At 43.1% G+C, this 16,485-nt stretch overlaps 1 protein-coding gene across 2 annotated transcripts in view; it reads left to right on the top strand.

Annotated features, from left to right (window-relative positions):
- Nucleotides 1-16,485, top strand: part of SYT17 (synaptotagmin 17) — a 228,729-nt gene that overhangs the window by 130,143 nt on the left and 82,101 nt on the right. For both annotated transcript variants that reach the window (XM_040356898.1, XM_040356899.1), the window contains exons 6-7: nt 11,426-11,546; nt 15,734-15,889. In XM_040356898.1, coding sequence (XP_040212832.1) covers nt 11,426-11,546; nt 15,734-15,889 — 277 coding nt within the window. The remainder of the gene's footprint in view (nt 1-11,425; nt 11,547-15,733; nt 15,890-16,485) is intronic.

Raw genomic sequence — 16,485 nt, forward strand, 5'->3', positions numbered from 1 at the left:
AGATCACGGTTTATTAAACTGGCCGTTTGTGACAAAACATCCATGTGCTGTGATGTGAAGTGAAGAATGTGTTCTCTGCTCCTTATCACAGTTTATTAAACTGGCAATGCTCTGTGATAAGCAGTGATCAGCCGTGATCATCATGATCTCCGCTTATCACGGTTTATTAAACGTACACCTATGCTTGTAATCCGAGGTTCCACTGTATACTGTGATTCTGTACTTGCCAAATATGCTGCAGAAATCTCCCTCCACTCAGTCTGGCTGCATCCATTTTAACTCTGGGCAGCTGAAGCTGTTGCCTGTTTACTTTCTGGACTTACACAGACACACAGGGGCACACCACCAGCTCTGGAGCCCTGCAGCTCTCATTGACCTTCTTATGATTGATCCCCCCCTCCCTTCCTGGCAAACTCTCACAAGAGTGAGAGAGAGAGAGAGAGAGAGAAAGAGAGAGAGAGAGAGAGCTTTGTATGATGTCATAAGCCTAGGCTTTTTACCAGACAAGAAACAGGAAGTGGGCTGTATAAGGTATTTACTGGCAGAAAAACTATGTTTTACTATCCAAAGTTAAAACAAGGGCAGAAGATTTAATAGATGGAAAGATGAAAAAATTACTGACGGTCCACTTTAAAGGGGTTGTAAAGCTTCGCATTTTTTCACCTTAATGCATCCTATTAAGGTGAAAAAACATCCGATGCTTACAGGCCCAGTCCACCCGTTTACTTACCTGATCCCTCGAAAAGTCCTGTGTCGTGAACCTGCTGGCTTCTCGGCTCTTCATTGGATGATTGATAGCAGCGCAGCCATTGACTACCGCTGCTGTCAATCAAATCAATGACGCTGCGCGCTGGGGGCGGGCCCAAGTGATACAGTCAGCATCTATGGCCGCCGAATGTATCACCGGGGCGGGCATGCAAGCTAACCCCCTTGGAAGAGCGCTTCCCAGCGGGGGGGGGGGGGGGTTAGCTCTTGCAGGGAGGAACCGAGACAGCCGCTGATGGACCCCAGAAGACGAGGATCGGCGCCACTTTAAAAAAAAAACTTTACAACTCCTTTAAGTTTATGTCTGAGCTACATCTCTCTTTCATCAGTCAGACTCTCTGTTGTTGGAGATGACCTGCTTCTTGCTGTACTATCACCAGGTAGACTCATCAGCTCATTATTTAAACTTCTTACCTCAGAGACAAGGTTCTATCTTTCCCAGTCAAAGAGCACTCCACTTTAGTGCTTTAATGGGCTATTCAGCATCAGGCATCTGTTTTTAACATTTGCAAGGCTGCCACCTGGTGTTATGTTTACATATTTATTAAGTCTTAACAGGAGGATGTTCAGGCCTCAGCTTTGTCTGTAAGGTTCTTCAGGTGGTGCTGTAGGCTCCCTTGAGTCTGATAGATAACCTGTTTTACCCTTGTGGGCCTGGTTAGCCTTTCCTTTGCTTTTGCACACCCCATGGCCATGTGTTCCAAAATACTACCCTGTGTCCTGTAATGTACAATTAAGAAAATATGACAAAAATCCTAACTGTAAAATCCTTTTCTTGGAGTACATTACAGTAGGGTGACCAGACATCCCTGGTTTCTGGGGACAGTCCCCTGACCAAGACTGTCCCCGGTTTTGTCCCCGGATTGGATTTGAACAGGGGCTGGGGCAATTTCAAAGACAGTCAGTGCAGAATTAAAAAGAAAATCTAAATTACACACCTCCGCTCTGCCACACCGACTAGCTTGGGGGTGTATTTTTACATTATCTGTGCCCCTTTCTGATGATCATGTGCTGGTCGGAGTGGAGGGAATATTTCTTCAGTTTCGGGTGCATGCCCATTCTGCTCCGCTCGCATGTTCCCAGCCAGTCGCCTGCCTGCTTATCTCCTTGCCTTCCCTGGCAGAGTGATCTTCCTTCGCTCCCCACCCAGTAGTAGCCGGGGCCCGGAGAGTAAGACTTGACAGGCTGTGAGGCGGGAGGTGGCGGCGACGGGCAGAGAGTCACTGATTGCCGCCATTACTAGTAAAAATAAAAAAAAATTAAAATATGTCCCCGGATATATATATGTTTCATTTAAAAAATATGGTCACCTTACATTACAGGCTTCCTCCCTCTGTTTACATGATCCAATCCTATCATTTCTTGAGGTATGCTATAAGGGAGAGGAGCCTATACTTTTCCAGAATACTACCCCTAATGTACTGCAAAAAAAGAATTTTACAGGTAAGGGCCCTTTCACACGGGACGGATCCATGATAATCTGCCCCGTGAACCTCCGCTTGCTCAGCGGAGATCGCTCCGCTGATCCCCACTGAGCCAGCGGATGACAGGGCAGTCCCCGCACACTGTGTAGGGACCGCTCTGTCAGATCTCCGCTCTCCCCTATGGAGGGATCCGCTCTGCAGACGGATGGAAAAATAGGATTTTCCTCCGTCTGCAGAATGGGAGGATTGCGGACACTGATGAGATCAGGTGTCAGCGGATGTTAATCATAGGGATCAATGTATGTCCCTTTTTCATCCGTAAACAGATGGATGAAAAAGCGGACATACGGTCCACATGTGTGAAAGGGGCCTAAGACAAAAATATTTGCTCATTTGCAGTGTGATTTCTAATTACAAGGTGCTTTGGGGTGGGGGTGGCCCTAAAGCACCCACCCCCCCATGTTGAGGGCATATGCCCTGGTATGGTTCAGGAGGAGGAGGGTGGGTGCTCGCTCGTCCCCACCCCCTTTCCTGACCTGCCAGGCTGCATGCTCGGATAAGTGTCTGGTATGGATTTTGGGGGATCCTATGCCTTTTTTTGGTGTGGGGGGGTTTCCCTTAAAATCCATACCAGCCCAAAGGTCCTGGTATAGTCTTGAAGGGGGAACCCAATGCAGTTTTTTTTTATTTGGCATAGAGTTTCCCTTAAAGATTCATACCAGACACAATGTGCCTGGTATTGTTGGGGATCAAAGTCAGATCCTCGTTCATTGAAGTCGGATGGATGTCAGACTTCAAGTCGCAGGGCAAAGTCAGATCCACAGTCGTACGACTGTCGTGTCATACCAGTGTGAACCTGGCCTTAATAAGGATGTTGGAGAAACACTAATGACTATTTACTCCACCACTGCAATTCACTGAGGTAAAGCACAAGCTGCAAACTCATCCTAATCTCTCCCTACGAAATCAATGATCTCTTCTCCAGCAGTTTATATACACTGACAATATGAGGCTGATTTACTAATGAATGTGAGAATGCCTACACAATAAACCCCCCCCCCCCCCCCCAATATTGACCGTTGTATGTCTATTGGCCAGGGTTATAGGGTGTGCAGTTTTTCCAGATTCTAAGCAACGCCCCAAAATTCTGCTTTAAATTTGACATGAATGCAAGTGCATATATTTCTCGTGTCCTTGTTACCTTGACAGCTGAGGTCACATGAAAATATTTTGTACTTGGAATACTGATTAGCTGATGACCACTGTCAGTGAAATGTTATTAGCTGACAAAGCAGCAGCTGTTGGACACTTTTCGGTCATGAAAATATGCCATTCTATGCTCATTTCCGTGATAGAGCAGACAGGCAGGCTGCTCCACTTTGCTTTTATAATTTGCTGCATCTTTGAAAAAGTTCATAAGAATACATGTTTTCAGCTAAAGACTGGCAGAATTCACATTTTTGGCCCTGTCCATTGCTTTGCTGGTTTCACTGTGCATGGGAAACAGGTACACTTTCACTTATTTAGAACATAAATTGTTACCACGAACCTTTCCACAGACAATGAAAGAAATCCTGCCCAATATGGCCCAGACAGAAGAAAAAAAATCAGGGTTGGTTGCCCTAACTGACATAAGGATGGCCACTTTAGGCAGGGTTCGACGAATTCCGGGCGCCTAGAATTATCGACCTGGTGCCTGGGGCAGCAGAGCTGGGGTATCCTGTGCGCGTCGTCTGCCTGCCTGCCCCCCCAAAACGCGATTGCGCGATCTCGTAGTGCCGCGATGGCCGCTAAATGAGGCCACAGCTTTGTGGCCTATGCTTCCTAGGGGACTGGAGCGAGGCGAGCTGCCGGCTGGGATGGATGAGAGAGCATACAGTCATGGAACCGAAACCGCCACCGTCAGCTGTGTGGGGTCGGGATGATTTCAGCTGAGAGCACAGATAGGCGGCGGGCGCTCCGCCTCCGGCGGCCTCTCGCCCAGGGGATTGGGGAATTCCTCTGAGGGGGCGGGGCCACCTACGTTACTGCCACGGGGGAGACACTGAGTAAAGGAGCTGCCTGGAGGCTGTAGATTGCGGTCATGTGATCACACACAGAGCGCGAACAGCGGGTTATGGTAAGTCAGAGAGTGAAACAGCCAGCATAATACAACCTGGTTCACCTGAGCCCAGGTTGTACTGGAAATTACCCAAACTGTGAGCAAATTAATTTAGAAAGCAGAACAGTGAGCTCATCTGTCCCTCCTTTCTGTGTTCTTTTTTTCTGATTGGCTCATTGCTCAGTTTCCTTTTCTTACTCTTTTTTTCACCATTTTGACAATTCACTTTGACATTCTTGACGTTTCACAATGCCGTTTGGCATTACAAGTAAAACAGTTCTACCCGTTCTAATGTGTTTTTTCACTGTTTTCACTGCCATCTCCTTCCCTCTAATTAGAACCCCCAAACATTATATATATTTTTTATTCTAACACCCTAGAGAATAAAATGGCGGTCATTGCAATACTTTCTGTCACACCGTATTTGCGCATCGGTCTTACAAGCGCACTTTTTTTGGGGAAAAAATACACTTTTTTAAATTAAAAAATAAGACAACAGTAAAGTTAGCCCAATGTTTTTTATATTGTGAAAGATAATGTTACACCGAGTAAATTGATATCCAACATGTCACGCTTCAAAATTGCATCCGCTCGTGGAATGGCAACAACATTTTACCCTTTAAAATGTTCATAGGCGACGTTTAAAAAATTCTACAGGTTGCATGTTTTGAGTTACAGAGGAGGTCTTGGGCTAACGATCGCGGTGATACCTCACATGTGTGGTTTAAATACCGTTTACATATGCGGGCGCTACTCACATATGTGTTCGCTTTTGCGCGAGCTCGGCAGGACGGGGCGCGTTTTCTGGCACCTAACTTTTTTAGCTGGCTCATAGACACCAAGAAAATTTGTCAAACCCTGACTTAAGGGCATGTGCACAAGTCTATGAATAAAATATTTTCATGAAAAATATGATAAGTGTATATAAAAATACAAAACAAATACTACGTTTAAAAAAGTATTCTCATTTAAAGCCTAGGTCCAAGTGCTGGAGGTGCATTGTATAAGTGTGTTGGGGGGCATTACCACAATACATAGGTCTGAATGTGTGCTCTCTGATGGATGGAAAATATTTAAATATTGCTATTTAACTAAGAAAGTCACTTCACTGTACACTTACGTTGTTGGTAACATGGAACGCTGTCTGGAATTCTCGATGCATTGAAAAGTTAACATCCCTAAAAACACATAGACCAGCAATCACAATAAAGGCTAGCCTGCTTAGAGGGAACATACATACGGCAAAGTAGAGCATAGTAATTAACACAATTAGCCCTATTAACACTTTTCTTGGACTAACAATGATACCAGAGTCAGAGTCTAAAATGCTACAAGGCTAGAAAGTCCAAGGACTGACTTGTTAGTGTGGTAAATTTCAATCAGCAGCCCGGGGAAGAAGTGACAAAGGAATCAGAACTTCAGCAAACATTTTACCATTCTACAGGTGATACTTGAAAAATTTGAATATCGTGCAAAAGTTCATTTATTTCACTAATGCAACTTAAAGGGTGAAACTAATATATGAGATGGACTCATTACATGCAAAGCAAGATAGTTCAAGCCGTGATTTGTCATAATTGTGATGATTATGGCTTACAGCTTATGAAAACCCCAAATCCACAATCTCAGAAAATTTGAATATTGTGAAAAGGTGCAATATTCTAGGCTCAATACATCCTACTCAAATCAGCTAATTAAGCCATAACACCTGGTTTGGTTCAGTAGGAATCACAATCATGGGAAAGACTGCTGACCCGACATTTGTGCAGAAAACCATCATTGACACCCTCCATCAGATTGCTGAGCGCTATTTTTCTAACAATAAATTGATACAACCAGTGCTGCAAACCCTATTAAAAATAAATATAAATATACTAAATTGTGCTGTGAAAATATCAAACTTAATATCATGTGTGGACAGCTATGACACTTTTAGGTGTATTCGCCTAATCCCAAAAATGTATAATTTTACTCTTATGTGGTGAAGCACAACACTATAAACAGTTAAATATAAAGTCCAGTCCAAATCAAACAAATGTATCAAAAAATGTATCAAAACAATCGTACAGCACCCAGTGCTTCTATTGACAAATGCTTAAAGGGGTTGTAAAGGTTTGATTTTTATTTTCTAAATAGGTTCCTTTAAGCTAGTGCATTGTTGGTTCACTTACCTTTTCCTTTGATTTCCCTTCTAAATGTTTTTCTTTGTCTGAATTTCTCACTTCCTGTTTCTCTTCAGTAAGCTTGCCCAGTCCCAAAGGAGGGCGAGCACAATGACTAACCCCCAGCCAGAACAGCTCGGATGATGGGGGCAAGCTTGGTGAGGAGAAACAGGAAGTGAGAAATTCAGACAAAGAAAAAAAAACATTTAGAAGGGAAATCGAAGGAAAAGGTTAGTGAACCAACAATGCACTAGCTTAAAGGAACTATTTAGAAAATAAAAAACAAACCTTTACAACCCCTTTAAACTTCTTGTAAAAAAAAATCCACCTCCAGCTGTATAATAAAATGCCTTTCAGTATCATCTGATCAGTGTTGTATACTTCATATAGCTACCTCCTCACTATACCTACCAGATATTGAGAATCAACCTTTCCTTTCAGACTCTTCCTCCTCTCACGAACTCTGCTGTATATCAGATAGGACAAAAAAGCAACACCATAGTGTTCCCTGTATAAACAACTTTATTGTCCTCCACTCATTTAAAAACACTTACAAGAGATAAAACAGCAAACGCTTGTATAGTATTTTTAACAGCCAGCTCACCACTCTAGACTAGACCGTAGCGGTGGCATGATGTCACAGACTCCACTCCTCCCCCCTAGACGCGTTGCACCCTCCTATTATGCTTCCTCAGTAGGCCCTTAAGGCTGGGTTCACACTACTACACTACTTTCATCCTACTTTGCTCTGCTACATTGGTCCTACATTTATCCTACATTGGTCCTACATCCATCCTACTTTCATGAACAGGATACTACTTTGGTCCGACTTCAATGATATTCAATGGGCCTGAAGTAGGATCAATGTAGGACCAAAAGTAGTACAGGGAGCATTTTCAAAGTCGGACCGACTTGTGTAGGACGCTACAAGACGCTCTCATAGGGAAACATTGAACACAGAGCAAAGTAGGATCAAAGTAGTGTAGTAGTGTGAACCCAGCCTTAATCATCTCTTAGCAATTACTAATAAGATGCACCTGAACAATTCAGTGCCAGAAAGGGAGTTTAATATCACCAAAGCATTAACATTTTCGGGATATTTTAAAGTGGCAAATCCCCACATCATGTCATGTTTATGGTCTATGAAATTGTAAGTGTAGCGCCTCCCTGGGTCTACTTGGGGCAAGAAGGTACCTTCAGAGGCAGGGAGCGAGCTAACATTCACCCCAGGGCTGAGTCCATGGCTATAATAGGAAGTTAGAACAAAATTTGGGTGCCAGTCACTTTAGATATATTCAAAAATTAAATAAGGAACTTGAAAGAAGTAGTAGGAGAGAGGGTTAGGGGAGGTTTCAGATACCATTTGCAGATCTACTAGCGGCTAGTAGACTTTCTGGACAAGCCTCAATCACAGACTTAGCAGCCAGTAGAACTCCTGGATAAGCCCCTCTCACAGACTTAGCAGGAAGGAGTCATGGTTTAGATTGTAAAATAGGATTCAGCTTCACAGTGTCAGAACCTTTTTAAGCCATCCAGCGACACTGTAGTTTAGGTATAGATGCATCCTCCAAACGAGTTACCAGGCCCTCGTGAGAGCAAGGGCGGATCCAGAGTCTAGTCTCGGGAGGGGCACTGCCAGAAAATTAGGTGTTGCTTACAGAACTCAATTAGGTGTCCGGTGTGTCCGCTGCAATGTTGCAGTACCGCTAAAAAATCAATGATCGCCGCCATTACTAGTAAAAAATATTTAAATATAAATGCCAAAAATCTATCCCATAGTTTGTAGACGATTGTCAGGGACTGCAGACATGGTACAAGAGATGGTCAGAGACTGCAGACGTGGTACAAGAGATGGTCAGAGACTGCAGACATGGTACAAGAGATGGTCAGAGAATGCAGACATGATACAGGAGATGGTCAGAGACTGCAGAAGTGGTACAAGGGATGGTCAGAGACTGCAGACATGGTACAAGAGATGGTCAGAGACTGCAGACATGGTACAAGAGATGGTCAGAGACTGCAGACATGGTACAAGAGATGGTCAGAGACTGCAGACATGGTACAAGGGATGGTCAGAGACTGCAGACATGGTACAAGAGATGGTCAGAGACTGCAGACATGGTACAAGGGATGGTCAGAGACTGCAGACGTGGTACAAGGGATGGTCATGGTACAAGGGATGGTCAGAGACTGGAGACATGGTACAAGAGATGGTCAGAGACTGAAGACATGGTACAAGAGATCAATGCAGCCTCATCAGTGCCCATTGTATATATGAATGCAGCCCCACTTTGTATATGAATGCAGCCCCACTTTGTATATTAATGCAGCCCCACTTTTGTATATGAATGAAGCCCCACTTTTGTATATGAATGAAGCCCCACTGTGCATGGCACTCACCATGGCATTGCCTCGATCACACACAGCAGGTATCTCCTCTCCCGACATGTGTCATGGAACAAACAGGAGCTGTAGGTCTGTTTTTCGGCAGAGCAGTGTGCTCTAGCAAGGTCCCCCCCTAGACGGGCTTGTGTGATAGACAAAACACTGATTCAATCAGTGTTCCATCTCCATCTACTATCACACAAGCAGGTCTAGCACAGGCAGCACAGCCAAACACAGACCCAGCTCTCACACACAGCGAGAGATGCCGGTGTCATACACGCAAGAGAGAGGGGGAGCGCTGCAGTCAGCTACAGCTCAAAGAAGCCTCAGGACAGGCAGCCTACCGGGCTGGGCCAGTCCGGCCCTGGTGATGAGAAAGAGAGAGTGACAGACTCGGCAGCGGCAGCTGCAGGCACCGCAAAGCAGTTTTTAAAAAAATATATAAAAAAAAACTTATTTTTTTCAAAGTGTGACATGATTGTCTCGGGGGGGGGGGAGCAATTGCCCTGTTGCCCCTCCCCTGGATCCACCGTTGCGTGAGAGACAAGCCTTCATCCTGGCTCTCTACAGCAAGGGTCCTCCCCTGGATCTCCTCAGCTTGGCTTCTTCCCCACAGGCAAGACAGCTTAAAGGGGAGTTCCACCCACAATTTCACTTTTTAAATATAAATACCCCTGTAATACACAAGCTTAATGTATTCTAGTAAAGTTAGTCTGTAAACTAAGGTCCGTTTTGTTAGGTTGTTACAGCATAATCTAGAAATAGACCGTGGCCATCTTAAGTGGGGGCATCATGAAGCCAGACTGTATGACTTCCTGGATTTCAGCTTTGCATATCTCGCACATGCTCAGTGCACAAGCAATGTAATAGGTTTCAGTCAGGTTTGCAAGGACTACTGGGAAACATGATGCCTATCCCAGAAACCCTTGCAAATAGCCTAGGCAAATAAGGAGGAGGAAGTAATGATGGACTACAAAATAAAGGTATTTACAAGCAACAAATTAAATAAAAATTGTCCATTCTGAACACTATGAGATTAGAGCATGCAACACAGACAAACATAAAAAAATGGGTGGAACTCCACTTTAAGGACCACCGCAGGATTAAGAGGCCCTAGACAGGCTTCTGGACCTACTTGCAGAACTCACAGCAACACATCTTCAGGACAGGAGGGCCCTGAGGTAAGAGAGAGAGCACATGGCTCTGCCCAATAAATACTCTTTTTCCAGAATGCACAACGGCTAGGAACCTCCTACTTGGCTGTTCTGTAAAAAGAATAATCATTACATAGCTCAACCTTGCTGTAATTCTCATACTAGCCTGTGACACCTACTGGCAACAGTGAGAAATGCACAGCTCAATTGAGTTTAGAGTAGAACCAAATAAACTATACAATCAGTCTGAGCTGTTTACAACTCAGCCAAAAACAAAAATTACACTATAGCCCCAATTTTGGGAACAGGGGGCTACATAAACAACAAGCATTTTGTCACTTCCAGTTTCAGTATGTTGTTTACAAGCTGTTACATTAAAGCGGGGGTTCACCCTTAGAGGGCACTTTTCCCCCTTCGCTTCCTGCTCGTTATTACTAGGGGAATCGGCAATTTATTTAAAAATATGTGCAGTACTTACCCGTTTACGAGACGCATCCTCTCCGTCGCTTCCGGGTATGGGCTTCGGGAATGGGCGGTCCTTCTTGATTGACAGGTTTCCGAGAGGCTTCCGACGGTCGCATCCATCGCGTCACGATTTTCCGAAAGAAGCCGAACGTCGGTGCGCAGGCGCAGTATAGAGCCGCACCGACGTTCGGCTTCTTTCGGCTACGAGTGACGCGATGGATGCGACCGTCGGAAGCCTCTCGGAAGGCTGTCACTCAAGAAGGAACGCCGGCTCCCGAAGACCCATACCCGGAAGCGACGGAAGAAGATGCAGCTCGAAAACGGGTAAGTACTGCACCTATTTTAATATAATAGCCGATTCCCCTAGACCGAACGAGCAGGAAGCTAAGGGGAGATTTTTTTTTTTTTTTTAAATGGGTGAACTCCCGCTTTAAAGTTCATGTAAGTGTACAGGCAGGCGTCCCAATGCTTTTTTTTATAATATAGTGCATATGAGAAGTGTCAGAATAAGCTTAGGAGGATCTAACTGGAGAAAGATAATTCTGTGTTTTGCAGATGTGATGTCATTGAGAAAGAATGCCGAAGAGGCTAATTTCAACGGTTGCAAAGTGACATTATATAGGATTTTAGAAATTTTTGAGATTTTAGATAAACAGGCTTCGATGCACTACTTAGTAGCAAAACATTCATGACAATTGTTTAAAATATTGGTAGCCATACAGACACAAAGATTTGCAAAAGTGACTTTACCTAATTTTTATATGTCAGAGCTCAGTGACATATCCTATAGTCATCATCACTAAGCAGTACTAATATATGTGTCATAAAGTAGATAAATACATGCTTTTATAGCCAACATCTGTCGTATTTTGAGAAGACAAATCCACATTGAGTGACTGTAGCCAAATTGAGAACTCTGTGCACACACACACACCATGTTTTCACTCCTCATGCATCTTCTTGTTTTAGAATGAAGTCGAGCTGGGAGAGCTGCTTCTGTCTCTTAATTACCTGCCAAGTGCTGGAAGATTGAATGTGGATATTATCAGAGCAAAACAACTTCTTCAGACTGATATGAGCCAGGGATCTGGTAAGCCTTGTTTCTTGATTTCTAAAGCTGCAAGTTTTATTTCAGAACCAGCTGCAGAAAGGCTTGTAAAAATATCTGAATTTCTTTTTTACAAAATATTATTGCAAAAAACATTTGGCAGGAGCAAAAGTGTAGAGAAATATATATATGTTTTACAATGTAAGAGGTTTTTTGGTATCATAGGTTAGTAATAAAGTTTGTTGCAGGTGTTGTCCATAAAAAAGGAAGTAGCGGAGAGGGAAAATATTTTCAGCCTCCAGATAGTTCTAAGTGGAGGTCAAAATTATGTTAAGATGATAGCAGGCTGTTGGGCATAGGTATCGTAAGTGGTTGCTTTAAAGAAGAGGATGATAAAGCACAGTATAGGAATTAGAGAGGCGAGAAGAGGAGGTGGGAAGAGGAAATAAAGGAGATGAAGTGAAGTGGTTTGAGTGGAGCACTGGGGAAGGGGGTATCTGCTTCATTGCTTCCTAATAAGGAGAGCCCCAAGTCCTGTACACACGGCCAGGAATCTCGTCAGGAGAAAATCTTGCAGAGAAAACTGCGTGTGTATGAGGCCTTACACTGTAATCTTTCCTTCCAAATGTCTTAGGCCTCATACACACGATAGGTTAAACAGAGGACAACGGTCTGATGGGCCGTTTTCATCGGTCAAAACCGATCGTGTGTGGGCCCCATAGGTTATTTAACCATCGGTTAAAAAAAAGCAAACTTGCTTTAAATGTAACTGATGGATTCCTAACCGATAGGTCAAAACCGATCGTTAGTAGGCACAACCATCGGTTAAAAATCCACGCATGCTCGGAATCAAGTCGACGCATTCTTGGAAGCATTGAACTTTGTTTTTTTCAGCACGTCGTCGTGTTTTACGTCACCGCATTCTGACACGATCGGTTATTTAACCAATGGTGTGTGGGCGTGATGGACCATCAGTCAACTTCATCGGTTAACCAATGACAACGGTCCATCAGACCGTTCTCATCGGAAGGACTGATCGTGTGTACGCGGCTTTAGAGGAGATTTGTCATTAGGACAACTGAAATCAATCCGTGGTTGCCATATCTGCAAAAAGACTTCGGCCCGGGTTCACGTAGAACCGCGTATCTTTGTGCGGGCGTAACGTATCCTATTTACGTTACGCAACTTTGACAGGCAAGTGCCGTATTCTCAAACCAAAGTTGCGGCGGCGTAGCGTAAATAGACCGGCGTAAGCCCGCCTAATTCAAATGTGGTAGATGTGGGCGTGTGTTATGTAAATTTAATGTGACCCCACGTAAATGACGCTTTTTACGAACGGCGCATGCGCCGTCCGTGAAAGTATCCCAGTGCGCATACTCCAAATTAACCCGCAAGAAGCCAAGACGCCCAGTCCTATTCGCGAAACAACTTACGCCATCAACGTAAAATTTTCAAAATTCGACGCGGGAACGACGTCCATACCTAACATTGGTACGCCTCATATAGCAGGGAAAAGCCTAACGTAAACGGCGTATCTGTACTGCGTCGGCTGGGCTTACGTTCGTGAATTGGGCGTATCTAGCTGATTTACATATTTCTAGGCGTAAATCAGCGTACACGCCCCTAGCGGCCAACGTGAATATGCAGTTAAGATACGACGGCGTAAGAGACTTACGCCGGTCGGATCTAATACAAATCTATGCGTAACTGATTCTAAGAATCAGGCGCATAGATACGACGGCTCGGACTCAGAGTTACGACGGCGTATCTGGAGATACGCCGGCGTAACTTGTACGAGAATCCGGGCCTTCATATTTGTCTAAGAGGATAGCAGTAAGTTTATTATTATTGAAGGTGACAACAATCCTCTGTTTCACTTCCTTCTCTTCCTGAAAGTAAAGAATGACTACTTTTCATGATCTGGAAGCTGCCTCTCCAGAACTATGAGGCTTTTGTAAAAACTTCCTTCATCTGAATACACATGTAGTTCGAAAAGTTCCCAGTGACTCTTTGGGTATGTTATTCTGGAGTCCATGATCTTGCTTGTTTAGTTGCATTAAAAATAAGTGGGCAGGGTAATGAAACCTTTAGGACAAAGAAGGTAGAATGGAACATATTTTGAGGTCCTCACCAGGGTTAATCATATCATAGGGGAATTTGGGTGCGTGGGTCGAGATGTCAGTCCCTAAAATATCTATATTTCTCATATGTTATATAAATGTATGTGTATTGGGACTCCATAGCACTATGGCTATATCGTACATAGGGGTTATTTACTAAAGGCAAGTCCACTTTGCACTACAAGTGCAAACTACAAGTGCAAACTGTAACCCTGTGCTCAATTATATTACAGCATGTGAACTATTAATTCATTAGTTCCTCTGCTTATCCTTGTATCCACACTCTACTAATGCCTATAGAAAATCACATGCATAAAGTGCTGATTAGTGCCACAACTAATTATTAATTAAAGTGACTCTGCAGAAAATAAAAAATATATAGATTATTGCTCAAATATCAACATCTGTCATAAAATTATTCCAATATATATGTGTTCAAAATATTCACAATGTGCAAAGTGCTATTTTGCTTGATTCACAAACTGACATGCATTATATATACAGTCCATTCACAGTTCAAAATAATCCAAAGCAACTGATGATGGCAAAACGTGTACTTGTGTGCACTCTGTTACTCCCCCCTTCAGTATATGTGCTCACCTTAGAGCGTGTGACCCTGCAATTAGGCCTGGTCAGAACATGGATATGAACCACCTCGTCATTGCCAGTAATAACATTGCTGTAGTCATTAAAGCGGAGGTTCACCCGAATAACATCTACTGTATATCAGACCAACTTCTTTATACTTCTAACATGTACAGTCCGCATTTTTCTTTTTTTTTTTTAGGCTGTACATACCTTATAATCTATATTTGCAATCCGGCTTCTGGGTACTTCTCCCCGTGGGAGTAGGCGTTTCTATGCTGAGGAGGAATGTCATCTGGGAGGTCGCCCAGATGATTGACGTCCTTTCAGAAAAAGTTTCCCCAGTCACGAGTCACGGCGTTTCCGAAAGAAGCCGAACATGCAGTTGGTGCGCAGGCGCTGTATAGAGCCGACTCGCAGCTCTGCATGTTCATGTTCTTTTGGAAACGCCGTGACTCGTGACGTGCCTACGCAATACGGGGGGCGGGGCCTTATCCACCGGGGGGAACTTTTTCTGAAAGGACTTCAATCATCTGGGCGACCTCCCAGATGAGATTCCTCCTCAGCATAGAAACGCCTACTCCTGCGGGGAGAAGTACCCGGAAGCCGGATTGCAAATATAGATTACAAGGTATATACAGCCTAAAAAAATAAATAAAATGCGGACTTTACATGTTAGAAGTATAAAGAAGATGGTCTGATATAGATGTTATTTGGGTGAACCTCTGCTTTAAACACACATGATATGGAGGTGTAAAATGTAAAATGGAGTGGAATAGGAAAGATCTGGGATGGAACTGGCCAAAGCAACAGAACAGATTTTTCAGTTTTTGGAGATTGATAGAAGGGAGCTGGAGGCAGGAGAATAAAAAAGTTTGTACTTTAAAGATTTTATATGGTCAGTTTGACCGCTAAAATCCTTAAATCTCTAGGAGTCTCCATAGAATTAAGTACAGTCTAGGTGACACCATTGCATTACATCTGGAGCAATGAAGGCTAGAGATAGAATTTAAAATGGGTGTCTTTCAATTTAAGATCACAAAGTTTCTTCAAAAGCCTGTGGGTGACTTCCACTGCGCATGAAACAATGGAGATCTTGGTGGTCTGAATTCCCGTTTCTACATTGGGTTTATACACTAATTTGAATGATCTTTATATGTTAAAATAAGGCTCATCAAGAATTCCCCATTTACCTAAAATTGTTAATCTTTTGCTGTAGCAATTATACAAGCAATGAGTATTTTAAACAAAACTTAAAGTGGATGTACACTGTTATACAAGTTGTGCACTCACTACTTTGCATTGTAGCAACGTGTCATTTCTCCAGTGTTCTCACATGAAAAGATATAATAAAATATTTACAAAAATGTGAGGGGTGTACTCAATTTTGTGAGATACTGTATATGCATTTCACTTACAGAATATAGTTTTGGGGTTCTTATGTTACGTGTGCTTGTCACATATGTTGTTGATATAGAATTAAATAAATATCTTAATTAAAATGATTTAATATATTTATTCTAGATCCTTTTGTGAAGATTCAGTTAGTTCACGGGTTAAAGTTAGTGAAAACCAAAAAGACATGTTTCATGAGAGGAACCATTGATCCTTTCTACAATGAGTCCTTCAGCTTCAAAGTTCCACAAGAAGAGTTGGAGAATGCCAGCTTGGTATTTACAGGTGCGTAAGATAGCTTGGTATTCCTTATAACTGAAAACTGTCAATAAAGTAGAACTATGGCCATGGAAAAAAATATGTTGTATAGCATGAACGTATAGATAAATGTGTTACTTTGGTTCCCTTTCATCCGCCCTGTAAGGTCACCTAATTACATGTTAATCTTGCCAGCTAAGGCTTCATGCTCTTGCTATTCCGCTGCTTTTGAATTCAGGCGAGCATTTGGACTGCAGCAGGATGGAGGCATAAGGACCTGGCTGTCAACATTGTCACAATAATTCTCTAGATTGTCAATCAGTGTCTGCCCTTTCTTTCTTGGATTTCTTAAACTCGCTATGCACAGAACATATTACCAAAGGTATGTATTTTAAGGAAAAACATTCCACCGCAACACCATGCACGTATGAAAATTGCAAATGTATGCTTCCTACAGTACTTCTAAGCTACTAAATGAGAAATTATTTTTATAGATGAGGTGCACTGTTCTGTCTTTATTTTTTTTTTGGGGGTCATAAAGCCGATTCTGCCTGATCCCTTAATTCAAGGACTCTCTTTCACAGGGTGACATGCCTAGGTCTCTCCTAGATCTGTAAATGTGC

Source organism: Rana temporaria, chromosome 6 (assembly GCF_905171775.1).
Source record: "Rana temporaria chromosome 6, aRanTem1.1, whole genome shotgun sequence".
Classification (NCBI taxonomy): Eukaryota; Metazoa; Chordata; class Amphibia; order Anura; family Ranidae; genus Rana; species Rana temporaria.